The sequence below is a fragment of the Anser anser genome (genome assembly GCF_964211835.1).
Source record: "Anser anser genome assembly, chromosome: 1".
Taxonomy (NCBI): domain Eukaryota; kingdom Metazoa; phylum Chordata; class Aves; order Anseriformes; family Anatidae; genus Anser; species Anser anser.
In genome coordinates, this window is record NC_139720.1 from 13,866,832 (window position 1) to 13,881,473 (window position 14,642).

At 39.5% G+C, this 14,642-nt stretch overlaps 1 protein-coding gene across 3 annotated transcripts in view; it reads right to left on the reverse strand.

Moving 5' to 3' along the window:
* Window positions 1-3,161: 3,161 nt before the first annotated feature.
* ORC5 (origin recognition complex subunit 5) overlaps window positions 3,162-14,642 on the reverse strand; it is a 71,531-nt gene continuing 60,050 nt past the window's right edge. For all 3 annotated transcript variants that reach the window (XM_083844180.1, XM_083844182.1, XM_083844181.1), the window contains 2 exons: window positions 8,349-8,461; window positions 3,162-4,823 (listed from right to left, as the gene is read on the reverse strand). In XM_083844180.1, coding sequence (XP_083700306.1) covers window positions 4,778-4,823; window positions 8,349-8,461 — 159 coding nt within the window. In that variant the 3' untranslated portion in view covers window positions 3,162-4,777. The remainder of the gene's footprint in view (window positions 4,824-8,348; window positions 8,462-14,642) is intronic.

The following is a 14,642-nucleotide window of genomic DNA, read 5'->3' on the forward strand; positions in this document are numbered from 1 at the left end:
GTTGTCTTCATAAAGGTTGTACTTGCAATTTCAACTGTGCTGGCAGACGCTATTTCTCGTTTTCAGCCTTCATTTTTTAATGGTTTTAACAAACGCAACAGTAAAGAATCAGAAAGTAAACCAACTTGATCCATGTATACCACTAACAGAATGTACAAAGCTTATATGAATCTGCTTGTTCCAAAAAACAAAAACAAACAAAAAAAACACAACAGTTTTTAATCTTCCAATAAATATTCCAGTGGAGCCATTCCAACATCTACAAATACATAGACATTTGGTATGCTGTTCTGATGTTGACAATACCAGAAGTCACTGTCACTTCAGGTAATGTTTCCTCCTGGATAGAGTAAATCTTCTCTTTCCCAATTGCCAAGCAAACTGCAGCATGTAGTACGTGTAGTACGCCTACCTCCAGGCAGCCCCTAAGAACCTGCTGGTCCTCATTCGTCCCACTCTCTGTGCCAGCAGAGGTGCAGGAGCATATCTAATCCTGGGATACTCCACTGTCTGTGTTTTGCTTACAGGTCACAGACGTGTAATATCTCCTGCGTCCCTGCTGGGAATCCTGTCCTTCACACTATTTTCCTGGCAGAGCTGTCTGTTTCAGTTAAGAGGGAAGCAGGTAGCGCCTGAATGGCCTTGGCAAAGCCGCTTGGATGCTGGAAAAATTGAACCCATGATAAAAAGGGATGTATTTTCATATAGGTAAATCAAGGTGTGTAGCAACAGCAGAAGTTAGAAAATGCTCAAGTAACTGCTGTACTTCTTTTAACTCCCAAAAAATTACAGATAATAGCTACAGGGATTATTATGGTAGAAACAGCAGGTTCTGAGAAAAGCAGAGTCAGGTAAATCACTGTCAAAAAAAAAAAACACCTCTTGTGCTACATGCGGATGTACTCTTACAAGCCTCTTTTAAAAAGAAAATCTCTAGGCTGTAGGTATGAAAACGCAGCTGTTGATGAAATCAGAGCTATTCAAGGGCACTCATTTCTCTGCAACTTTATGATAGCTGAATTTCTTTCCCCATTACTTTCTCCGTATAAGAACAAGCCTCAGCTCCTGTGGACATTCAGATCAGCCACTGAAGACAAGTACAATATATTTATAAATTTTAAAGCATTATAGTATATATATATATATTTTATGCAGAAACTATGAAAAAAATAGCTGGTATTTTTAAAAAATTGTTTAAAAAACATCCTCCTACACTGAAGTATGGAAGATTTCTCCTGCTCTGCATTTTTTTGCACAGTTCTCAACACCACCTGTAGAACGGGTGAAATTCTGACCGCAGGAAGCCTAGGGCCCTAAATTTCATCCACAGAAGCGAGGTCTCAAAATGGAATATTGCTAGGGTATGTAGTAGGGCACTCTGCAATAGTTTATAAACTCATTGATATGGATATATGGAAGTATTTCGAGTTTGTCAGAATAAATCCCACAATCTATCATCAGCATAGTTATAGCCTACATCCATCATCTACACCTCAGTCACCTTGCTCATTCTCACACTGCTGATTCAGCTTTAAGTTTTATATCACGGAGAGGAGTTTTTCAAAAAGGTCACAGAAGTGCGTTCAATGTAAGGACAGCAGTTCTGTGCAATGGATCCTCGGTAACTGCTCCTTCTCCAGGTAACCTGATTTTGGTCAAATTAATAATGTTCCGCAGCGATCTGTAGCCTCATCCTTTGGATTTATAGTGGAAGCGATCAGCAGGCCAGTGGAGAAGGAATTATGTGGGAAGAAAAAATCTGCAGCAATAAGTTTCCTCAATGCTTATTTTCTTAGACCCTTACTTCATGTCTTCTCTGTACCCCAAAACTGGGGCTTGCTAGTTTTGAGAGTCTGGTGTGCTGTGTGGGATTAATGGGGTTAGGAAAAGGTTGGACCAACCAACTGAACACAGTTGCTGCAATGCAAAAGGTACGTCTTTCCAACTACAACCCAAACCAGAACTTAACATGACTGGTTTTGTTCTACACTCAAACATCTGCAAATGTTCAGCATATACTAAACACGAGTTCTGAAATACAGCATACTCAGTCTTCTTCATGTATATTGCCTAGCAGCTGTAAGAAATTAAGTCTTGAACTGGTTCTGTTCTTGATCTCTTTTTAGAAAAGCTATGATAAACTATGACAACAGTGAAAAGAAACATCACTTATCTATACTTATGGGCTCATTTCTAATAACTAGTTGAATTTTAACATTAAAACAAGTACTACAGCACATTTCATTAAGTACTGTTTCCAGAGACTACGTGTGCTCATGGATCCATACTGTTGAAAAAACTAAGATTGTGGAATTAATTTAATCATACAACACAGAGTGAGTCATTTTGCTATTGTCCTAGAGCAAAAGACCACTGGTTTTTGGTTCTTTTTTTTTTTGTTTGAAATCTTTGACCTTGCATCTCATCTATACACATCATAAACAGAATTAAAAACATTCCTGAAATACTTCAGTTACTAATCCAACTGGTAAAATTCCTACTCATTTCTTTCCTCATAAAAGATCAGATATAAGCATTGCCTGTCTCTATGATGACCAAATTTTATTGTGCATCCTTATACTCACATAAGATGTTTTCTGTGCTCTTCGTGTACTCTGTTTATGTGCATATCTGGAACTACCTGGAACTGCTTGTGTATTTTTAATGCAGGTTAGGTTGGTGTGATATTATTCAAAACTTGCTCTTGGTAGTAAAGCTTTCCAAAGAGGAGCTTCATACAGTCTCTGCTTGGTAGTTGCTACACTTTTCAGCCATGCTGACTACTACTGAGCAGGAGCTTCACAAGCTGGCATTCTCCCTCCCCAGCAGTACAGCCCTGGCCCAGCTCTGTTGAAAGTTTCAAACAAGCTAAGCTGCAGAATTTTAATTTTTTTTTTTTGATTGAAGAGTTGTAGGACTTCATAAGTTAGTGCAAATCCCATTGTGTTTCATATATCAGATTCTAATCTAGACCAGGTATCTGGAAAAGCTATGATGTATTGCTGTTGCTTTGTACAGATTAGTTTAACGTATAACAGCTCAAACCTCCTTTCTTCTCCCATTTTTAGCCCTTAGTAGTCATACAGGAGATGCACAAGTGCTGAGCTCAGCTCTTGATGAGCTCCAAAAGGGAAAGAAACTGTAAAGTTTAGTCCAAAGCATGCCTTCTGTACATTTTTATTAGTAAAAAACAAAAGTAAGCAATAAACATTTTGAAACAGGTCATGTATTTGCATCCAAGTATTTCAGCAAGCACGACAAATGTTGCCACCTCATGGACAGGTGCATGGTTTGATGCAGCACAGCGGTCGGAAGGAAAAGGGATCACGGAGATGACTCATTTCTGCCCTTTCAGAGTCTACTGAAAAGGAAGACGACAGCTTGGCCAGAAAGATGCTTTTGTCACTTAGACTCACCTGGAACTCATTCATTTGGGTCTGAATCCAGAAGCAGAAGCCTGGCTACACAAACACAATTGGGAGAAAATAAAGGAGCTATACACAGAGTATTTGACCACCTCCAGTATCAGAGGTGTATTTTTCATTTTAAAAATCCCTAACAGTCAACATATGATATAGCACTTTCTTGTACTGTCAAACAAAGGGCAGCATTCGGAAATACATCATCTGAGTAACAGGCTGTGGGACCCCGAGTTTTCAAGAGTGACAAAACTTCCAATTTGTGAAGACAATCCTTTAGTGCACAAGGTGATTTCAATACCCTGCAAAGGTAGCAGCGGTTGGGACTCCTCTGCTTGTAAACTGGAGACAAATACAGTTGCAGTGCATTCCAATATACATTTCCAAAGTCAAAGCTCTATGCTACAAAAACTATTCTGCCTCATTTGGGCAACTGCTGCAGGAATACTCTGTCACCTGTTGAATCTCCCCCTTTCTGATGGAAAAGGCAGCTGTGCCATACTTCTCTGCAGGACAGATATTGTTACAAAAATATCACACGGTGCATATCTGAAATCACGTTCATTCAAAACAGCATTATAATTTGCACTCAACAGAAACGGATGAGCTTGAAAGGAATAAAAACATTGAAATAAAAAGCTTTTCAAGTTCAACATCAGGTTAGAATTTCAGGAATCAAGAATTTTTTTTAAAAGAAAGTGTCATAAAAATAGATTCACAGTTAACATTTATGAATGATCCAAAAAAAGTACAGTATGATGATTAATTAGGAGTTTCCTATCATGATCTCCATATAACAGTGTGACAATCTGCATACATATGACTGAACAGAAAGAAGGATTTATACCAGCTTGATTTTAAAGATGTTCTTATATTTATTATATTTTGCTACTCCACTCTCCTAAAATGGTGGCCTCAGGAAAAGCTGCTTTGGCAGGCAATTGCAAAGATTCCTGTGGAGAGGAAGTGAAAAGACTGGGCATACAAACAAGGGCTGCTGCCATGTTCAAAGCACTGGGGAGAGTTCATAGAGCAAAACGCAGTCCTAAGTAAATGGGTTTCAGGCAATTTCAGTGTTAAGATAACATCATTAAGAGTAGAACAGATTGTGCTCAAACCCTGCTGTTTATAATTAACACATTGCTTCCAAATACTCCAGGGTCCCTGGTAAATAGTCCTCTGATCAGATCTACCCAGACCAATCAGAGTATTTTCATCAGATTCCATGCTGGGCCAGCACCTGTTTGGACAAATCCAAAAGAGCCAAAATACTCTTCTTTCTGGCCAGCTAAGTAGAGAGATGAACACAGCTTGCCTTAGTCATTGTCACAGTGTCCATATGGCTGTGAAGCTTGTTTTCACAAGAAATCGTACAAGTACTTTATTATGTCGAAGTTCACGGTCCTATAAACAAAGACATAGCATATTAGAGCAATCATCCTAACAGTGCTAAGACTTTAACCTGTTTGGAGACAACACGTGGGACATTCTGCACAACAAAAATCAAGAAATATCCCCCAAAGAAAGTTAAAAACTCATTCTTGATTGCATTTAACTTACAGTTCCTATCTTCTGATTCAACTTTGTAAGATTTGAAAAAAATAAAGCTGATTTCTAGCAACAATCAAAAGTTTCTTATTCCAAACATTAAGCAGTAAAAAAAAATACATCAAAAGTTGATATATTTTCATATGGTAAATACGATATTCCAGTTGGTGATACAAAACTGCAATCTTTTATGTTATTAAATGTTTTGTTCATCTTCCAAACCACCTGTTTTAGCGCGTACTACGTAACTCCCTCATCTGTACTCATTTGCAGTCTGCGTTCTTTCAGTCTTGACACTAGTTGACCCATGTTCATAGCTAAATTTGAAGAATCCAAGAATGCCACTCAATAAGATAGAAGATTTTAATGTATACTTTTGTACTTCAATGGCAGGCAGAATGAACAGCAGTAAAATAAAACATATAATTATTTTTTTTTTTTTTGTCTCCGAACTCATTCTGCTATGCAATCTAACACTCAGACTTCGGGATTTACTGTTTGAATAAATAGCACAAATTACTGCATATAATGACAAGTATAAAATTAAAAGTTTTTTTTTTTTTAAAGTATTTAATGATGCAAAAATAACCGCTCACAATGCTAAGTGAGATTAACTGTCTGAACGTCTTATTTGTTAGCCTGCAATCATTTAATATTCCCTGTTCATGCCTCCTTCTGTAACCCACTTTCCAAAAAGTTTCTATAGAACATCATGTTGAATTGAGAAAAAGTTCAGAAATCCCCATGATGCATAACAAGAAATGCTGTGTTGGAGGCTACCTAATAATCCAATGACAAAATTAGAAGAAATTAAAAGCCACTGTTAGGTTCATATTACATCGTGTCACTTGAGAAAAGTGCTTTAGTTATAAGGCTTTCCACAGAAACAAAAACCACACTAACAAAAACTGACCTTATCAACTAAATGAAACACAATCGCTCTGCCATAACAACTAGCATTATTAGACCCTAGATGAAAAGATCCATTACGTTCCACAAACATTAAGAGATCCCTACTTCAGCTAGAGAAAATTTATGGAACTTCGGTCTGAAATCCTTTTAACAGAAATTAAAAGTTACTAAAAAAGAAACACCGAAACCAACTTAACCGAAAGTAAAAAACTACATAGTGAAAAGTATGGAAATATCTCTGCAAAGGCTGAACAGAGATAGATGTGAAAGTTCTGTGGTAATAAACAGAAAGGCAGGGCATGGGCAGAGGTTACCACACTAAAAGCCACCAGGAAGACATAAGTTTTCTACTCTTTTCCAAAAACAGCTGGTTTATACTTTAAAAAAATGCAGATTTCATTCTTTATTTAAAAATAAAGGAAAATGAAATAGCAAGTTGAACTGCTTGAATGGGGGTGGGGAGGGGAGGGAGAAAGAGTTTTCCTGTCCTACTCCTCGCACTCTCCAGCCCTGCGGTAGTAAGTTCACCTGGCAGTGAGACTGAGAAACCTGAGGATTTTGGTGCCTAACCGTATTTTAGCACTGTTGCAAGAATGGAGACTAAAGAATCAGGAGATGGTCTGCTTACTTGAAGTGTATCATGATTGAAATGCCAAAATAGTTCCTTCTCTGCAGTAAATATAACCCCTCTCATTTGTGGTTAAAAACTACAGGCTGCTGCAATGCTGTAGCACAGCTAGCCCGTGATCATACATTCACCCTTTAGCCAGCCTAAGTAAGACAAGGGGGAAACCCATTTATAATGGGTTCATGAAATTTTGCATCTTATTTATGTCCTTCAGGATTTGACAGACAGTGGGTTGGAAAAAAAAATTGTAACAAATAAACAAACAAGAAGAAAAAAGGGAGGACAGGAAAAAAAACAGGTAAATTTTTAAAAGTCAGATAAAATGGCCCAATCCGTGCAGCCTATAAACACTTCCGAACTACGTGGGGAAAAAAAAAATTGCCTTCTTCACAACGCATAGGAAAAGTCAGACGGGATATATGTATGCACATCTGACCTAAAGGCAGGCAAGCCAAAGCACTGCACTGTGCACTGAGGTTTGAAGGGACAGCTCTAAAAACTTTCTCTGGTAAGCGTGAGCTGCATAGCACAAGTTTTGGTCCTGTTTTCTGTCCACCTCTACCTTCTGGCAATTTTAACAGAGTCCACAAACTTCGAAGGATGTTGAAATTGTAGGCAAAGGGCCATCATGTCAAGTGTCTTAATTCAAGGAACTTCATAGCCAGTACAGAGTTTATGAACTGGTCTCCGTACTCATGGTAAGAGTTAGAGCAGAGGCAAGAGCACGGGGATATCCGTACACAGTGATCCATGTTGCTAAACAGATGGTCTGATGTACTTGGTACCAGTGGGAGACTTTACAAGGCATCATTCACATGTGACTTTATTGCTGGGAATAGCAAGCTGACACAGCAAAGCCCTGGAGATGGTGGTGGTACGGTCCAGCCAGGCCTGAGCCCGATGAAGTTTCACTCTGTGGCCTGTCCAAATTGAAATTCGCATGTCTGTGCCGCTTACTGACTGGGCGAGGGGATATTTAACAGCTCAGGAGAGCGACTTGTGCAGCGAGGATACTGGAAACAGTCTGAAACGCAGATTCCTCTGAAGCTCCACATTACAGAGGAGAGCTGGCCTGTACAATGTTTCTCCTTTTTGCCACATGTCATTTCTCGGCTCTGCTCTAGCCACATGCTCTTTATCCAAGATCTGCTAATAAGCTGGCTGCAGCAGCGTGCGTGAAGTAATGCTGTTCAGATTTGGCATAAATGAGACAGTTCTGATTGTTGCCTATGTATTGCATGTGTTTCTGTAATTTATCACCATCTCTCCTGATGTAGCTGGAACTGCTCTCGGACTCCCAGACTGAAGGCTTGGGATGAACAGGTAATTGATACTTTTGAGGTACCTACACTGTTTTTTTTGAATTAGTTTGTATCAACTACAGATCGCATAAGACAAACTATGTGAAAGACTTCTCATAACCTATCCAGTTTTTACATCACCTGTACCACAAACACTACTAAGAACTAAATATCAGTTTGGATTCCAATATCATAACGTGCCTTTTGGTAAGGAAATGGACTGCCATTTTAGAGCAGTATTTTCACATGAAGTCCCTGACTTCTATTAAGTACACAGACAGTTTGTTACTGTAACATACTCAAGCAGTTCCTTGACCTACCTCTGTCACGGTAAGATATATTATTTTTTTCAAAACAGTATTGGAGTAAACCTAAGTTCAACATTTCTTACAGTGAAGACTCATTTACTTGTTCTTAAAAAACATCCACAGATTTCCATTCTGGTCTGCATACAGCCAAAATAAAGACTGAGAAAATACAGGTTTTGAAGCCACATTGAAATCAGCACATATAACCCCAAATGGTTTCTAATAGGCTCACCGGGCAATAGCTCTGATGAAGTCCAGTGATACAGTGCATTTGTATCGGGGTCCATCAAGCTGGTCGTTATTGCCAACCATGGACAGCAGCTGGAGAGTCACAAGAGAGGTGATCTATGAACAAGAAAAATTAGCAACGTCAGTCATTTTTGTTAACAAGAATAGCAGTGAGCAATTTTTTTTTCCTATTTGTCATCAACACATCGTCCCAAATTACAACACCCCTGTATTTTTGTGGAAAATCACCCCTAGCTGCTCACTGATTTTCACCTAGTCCTGCAGCTAGCAAACCCAGGAATGTGTGTACATCTTCGCTGTTACGTTTCCACCAGTGTCAGTGAGGCACACAGGCTAAACCCGTTATCATTCATATCAAGAGTTATCCTGGAGTTGTGATCAGAGCGAGAAAGGTGTTGGGGGGGATAGATAACAGGCATGAGCTGAACATCTTCCAAATCTCTGCCTGACAGTCAGGACACACTCTGTTTCTCTTTCATCTCGAGACCTTCTCTTGAATTTTCACACTTGAAGTTGGATTTCCTTGTGTCAGCTCATGCTACATTTTGAAAAGACGCAGAGTACTACTCCAACTAAAAGAAAGGAATTTGAAGGTTGAAAAGGAATGAAGATGGTGTCCTTAAAACATGCAGTGCCTGAAAGGACAGAGATTTGCCTACAAAACAGCATCATGACAGAGCTGCTGATTATTCTACAAGTATAGCAATGCACCAGCATATTTCTCACTGTCATCACCTTCTTCCCAGTGATGGCTGCGTGTGGTACCACTGAAGTGCAGTGGATGCCAGCACCGAGTGCCACCAGGCTGTCCTGACTCAGCTAGGAGTGATTACTGTGGTGACTCTACGGCCAACCTACTGCCAACCTACTTCCACCCATGGAAAGGAAATAGGTAAAAGCAGAAAACATTTCTTTTTTCTCTGGCCTCTGTTACAAACGCTACTGATAATTCAATGCAACAAGGTTATATTCTATGAAGAACCAGTATCCGACCATAGCCCCTACTTTAAAAAACAAAACCAGCCAACCATGACCTACATTTGTGCAAATATGATAATAATATAGTGAGGAATATCTGAAGAATAAATATAAATAGTGTGTCAATTCAAACCTTCAAGGAAGCATGCTGCTATAAAAAGCAGCAAGTTCTTTTCAATTAAAAAAAACCCTCAGTAATAACCCTTCTTTTGCTGAAAGTGAACTTTGTCTTCAAGTTTGTGACAGCACTTGCAGGAGGCAGGAATACTTTTTCCTCACGAGGACGTGATATATAAGAAAAGACACCCCCTTGAGCAGAACAGTAAAAATAAGATCACTTAGAATGAGGTAATTTTTATAACAGCCTGTGCTTAACTTTATTTTACATGGCATTAGACAATCATACAGATGTCATCATTCTGCAAAGCATTTGAAACTTGGTGAAGGAATACTGGCCTCCCTCTGCTCACAAGGACAAATACCATTTATTTAAGTCAGCTCTATACAGATGACTTAGCAATTGTTGGTGTCAACAGCATTTAAGCAAACTGAATTTAGTATAGGTAAATGACTCAAAATCCAGTTCATTAAATCAAATCACTTTGAACTTGTCACTGGATTGTAATCAACCTCAAATTTGTAAGGTGTTTATTTTCTTAAAACATGATTTTGAGAGCGTTTTTCTACATTCTTCATCCAACATATTTATTCAACTTGTAAGGAAGCATTATGGAGTAATCTGCTATTGCAGTTGCTATTTTACACCCCAGTGCACCATTACTGCCTAATCGCTTCTCCAATATACACTTGCTGCTGGCCCCATGTTCTGAAATTACCAGTGAAGGAAGGAATTGCACGAGGCTCCTCAAAGCTTCCGATGAGCACAGCAAAACCTAGCTAGCTTGGAGCTGGACCCATCTCAACATTGAGGGATGCAAAAGTGACCTTGCTGCTGAATTACATATGTTCGAACAACACTTTAACAACAAATCATAACTGATATTTTTCCGATATCACCAAATGCCTTATATACAACATAAGGTCAGCAGTGTAAAACTCCTCACTAAAGGCTGACACTATATACCTGAAATGGTGTCAGACTCGAGATGAAGTTTCATTAATGTTTAAGACTCAATATTACGTATGAAGTCGTTGATCATTAGAGTTAATTACTCAGCAGACAACAACTTTTTCCTCATTTATTTCAGAAATCCTCCATGTCTACCCTATACCTGCAGACAAGCAGGATCACAGGATGACAAATCCTAGAGCCTGCATGCTGAGCAGGCAGCAGCCTGGAGCTCTGTTGGCACAGCTTCTTCAGCAGGTTCAAGAAAAACCCAAACCAGCAAGAGTTCTGCCATCCCAAAGCAATGACTTATAATTTTTCCTACTTTATATGAATACTGCAGAACACTCCCACTGACAGGTCAGCCAGGGAATTGGGTGACACCTACTTTTTGCAGTAAGTTTTTTTGTCAGAAGAAAAGATTCTGTTTTGCTAGACGTGGAATTAAGTTCCTTGAGCATTTTGTGCTGAAGCTACCTTTCTAGACCTGACCATAAGAAAACATGATTTTCTTTGCCACATAATTAGGATGTCGTCTAGGTTCACTTCCCTCCTAACACGAGGGATTTGAGCACCTCTTAGCTGAACATCTGGCAACTGGCAGGGGCAGTGGAGGAAGAAAGGAAAGAGCTATGGGGAACCTGCTTCTGGAGCTGAGCTATTTTGCACAAAACTGCCTTTATATGAACAGTCTCTCTGCCTAGTTAGGGCACTCACCTGGTAAAGTGGAATGAACTGGGTTTAACACAGCATATTTGTAGCTAAATAAAAAAGCCCTGCCACTATAAGATGTCACGCTCTGTTAACTCTTAATGTCCAATGCCACTTTTGACGTAAGGACTGAAAAATGTCACCACTTCAAAAGCTCAGGTGTTGCATAACTTCAAAGGTAGTCTATTCCTAAATGAAGGTATGTCAGCACAGTTGGAAAAAAACATGAATGCAGTATCAAACTAATTACACTTAGCAAAAATAAGTTTTCACAGAATCACAGAACTGTAGGGGTTGGAAGGGACCTCCAGAGATCATCGGGTCCAACCCCCCTGCCAAAGCAGGTTCCCTGGAGCAGGTTGCCCAGGTAGGCGTCCAGACAGGCCTTGAATATCTCCAGAGAAGGAGACTCCACAACCTCCCTGGGCAGCCTGTTCCAGTGCTCCGTCACCCTCACTGTGAAGAAGTTCTTTCGCATGTTGGTGTGGAACTTCCTGTGCTCTATCTTGTGGCCATTACCCCTTGTCCCGTCCCCACAAACCACTGAAAAGAGGTTGGCCAAATCCCTCTGTCTCCCACACTTCAGGTATTTATACACATTGATGAGATCCCCTCTCAGTCTTCTCTTCTCCAGGCTGAACAGACCCAGCCTGTCTCTCAGCCTTTCTTCATAGGGAAGAAGTGCCTTTTTTTTTTTTTTTAATATAAATACCATGGATACAGTGGCTGCATTTTATTGTCACAAAAGCTAGAAGAAAACATCTGGCAAGAACTGAAGAGCAACTAGCCAGAAGAACTGTGTGGGGGACAGAAAAAAGAGAATATTTATTGAGAATCTTCTGAACAAAAGAAATTACAGTTGGAAGAAATATGCTGAAGCTATTCATAAAATTCAAGTTGGATGTGGTAATGGTTTAACACCAGCAGAAGCTAATGAGTAAATGGAATTTTCTACAAGAATAACAAGAAGATCTAAAGAAAAATTACTGAAAGACACGAAGGAAGAGGTGTCAATGATACATTTTAAAATAAGCCAGGACTGAGCTTTCTTTGAAATATATTTATGTGAGAAATCTGCTGCTGAAAGCTTGGATGCAAGGTGAGAATAATCATAAAGCATGGCTGAGAGTTGCTGCCAGTCAATGACCCCTCCAAATGCTTCTGAAGATTCCCTGTCAAATACAGGCATTTAGACCTCTGAGAAAAAAAAAAAAAAAGTAACCCACAAGCCATCCTTAAAGGCAGCTTTTTTCCTATCAGCCTGAGCTAACAGACGGGCCTTGCACTATTCCCCTGGCAGAGACAAAGGCAGGCTTTGTCAGCACGCTGCTGCGAGGGGGCAAGGAGAAGTCCAGAAGTGAGGGCTGCCCTCAGAGGAAGGCCGGGCTCTTCCCACCTGCACAGCGCCGCGCCGAAACCATTCGCAGAGGTGCAGAACACAAGTGAGTTCACACCAGGGACACGGGCACACACGTGTGGTGTTTGGTTTGGTTAAGTAACGACAGACTACCACAGGAACAAGTCTGGACAAATTGTGTGGGACATCTGGAAAAAAAAAGCCAAGCAGAGCAAGCGATGCTGATTGTTAGCAAGAAGCTGTTTTCTCAGGGATGTGACTGAAACATCACCAAGTGGTGTACTTCAAACAACAAAATCCTAACGAAAGACACTAGCAGGAACAATCTCAAACCAGCAGAGACGAGCTAGATGATCTGTGAGGTATTTTTCATCTCCACAGCCCGTAATTTCCAATTACCTTGATGTAACGTTAACTGCAACTCTTGAGTCTGGCGTACTTGCGGAAAACCACAGCTTTAACCTGTTTTATGATTCTGAACCTCAAACCCACCAAGATATTAACAGCTTCCATTATTTAAGTTATAACATACTCAGACAATAGTATGATATTCTTTCACAGTTATTAAAATTTATTCATCACGTAGCTCTCAGAGCACAAATGCAACTTGCTGCACTTTTTCAAGGCCCACCGCTGCCCATGGTCAAATTTGGGCATGTGTTAAACCCAGTGATATGCAACAAGGCAGTCTGAAAACCAGATACCATTTAGAAAACACATTTCAGTCAAAATGACTGCAGAACTAGTCTCCTGGAGTTAAATTCAATGACCCTACTACAAATTACGTGAGCAGAAAAAAAAGCTGCTCAAAATTATTTCAATCAAAATTATATCCAGGGTCTGCTCAGTATGCCAGCCCTGTTAGAGAAGCTCATAAAGCGGAAGTTAACAACAGAAATCATAATTATACATATTTAAGCCAGCAATTGATCAAAATTGATTTTTATAAAAATTAAATCAAGATTTTTCTGAATACTTAGATTTTAAGAACTTGGTTTTGATCCTGAATTATGTTCTGTGCAAGGTTTTTAATGTATGCAAAAATCACAACAGATGAGACTGTAGAAGGTAGTATGACCCAACGTTTTATCAGGTCTTAAATGCTAAATCCCTTTCTGAGACTTTTTTTTTGGTCAACTTTTCCATCTGCTAGTAGCATTCCAAGATTTTTAACTATATCATACCATTCTTGCCTTATCCTACACCCTGCCAAACTGCTTATGGCCTCTAAGTGTGCAGTTAAAGTGTTCGTTACTCTATGCTTCAGCTGTTTATTTTATCTTTCTCTCAGCTTAAATTATTCCTACTCTTTTTAAACTGTCTTCTGAATGCAGTCCAAATGTTGTCGCCATTCAGAGAGCCCAGGCAGGTATTCCAGCCACGGGCTCGGTGCTGCTCCACAGACAGAACTCTTCCTCACTTACCTGGGTGGCTCTGTAAGATGTGACAGTGAAGGGCAAATGCAGTAAGAGACCCAGTCCACTTTGCAAGCCCTTTTTTTTTTCTATGAATACCTGTTTGATGATTTTTTTCCCCTGTACTAGTTATTTTTTGCATTTCTGTTCATTATTTTGTATTGACTCTCCAGGACCTTGCACCCTGTATGTCTTCATCCATAGTTGTATACACCACACCTCATAAATTGTAATTAATTTCTGCACATTTCCTCAGTGATAACACTTTACCTGAGGACTTCCTCAGCTGGAGTCAAGCAGAACTTAGCACTGATTACTAACCTGAACAAACTTTCAAGACACAAATGCGTTGGAAAGTTCCCGACGTGACAGCACTATATTCACTAAATGTGAAATTATAACAGCAACAGGAAGAAAACAACTGACTACTTACATATAATTTGTCCTCTAAGAACTGATATTGCTTAGGCTTACTGTTTATTATTATTACTATTTTATTTTAATACCCACTTAAGAATTTTAAGATGTTTGTTTATCACAATGTCTCTACCGTTCTACTTTCAGCCTGAAGTAAAGAATTTCCTGGATTAAGATCACTCCTTGATACTGAAACCATTATGCCATAGCATAAAAACTTGCTCCTCTTCCTTGAATTTCTACGAAATGATCCTTCCGCTTCAGAAGAAATGTTTATTTACCCTCAGTATATGACCTTGAATTTCATGCTGTTAAGGCCTCTCAGTTTAT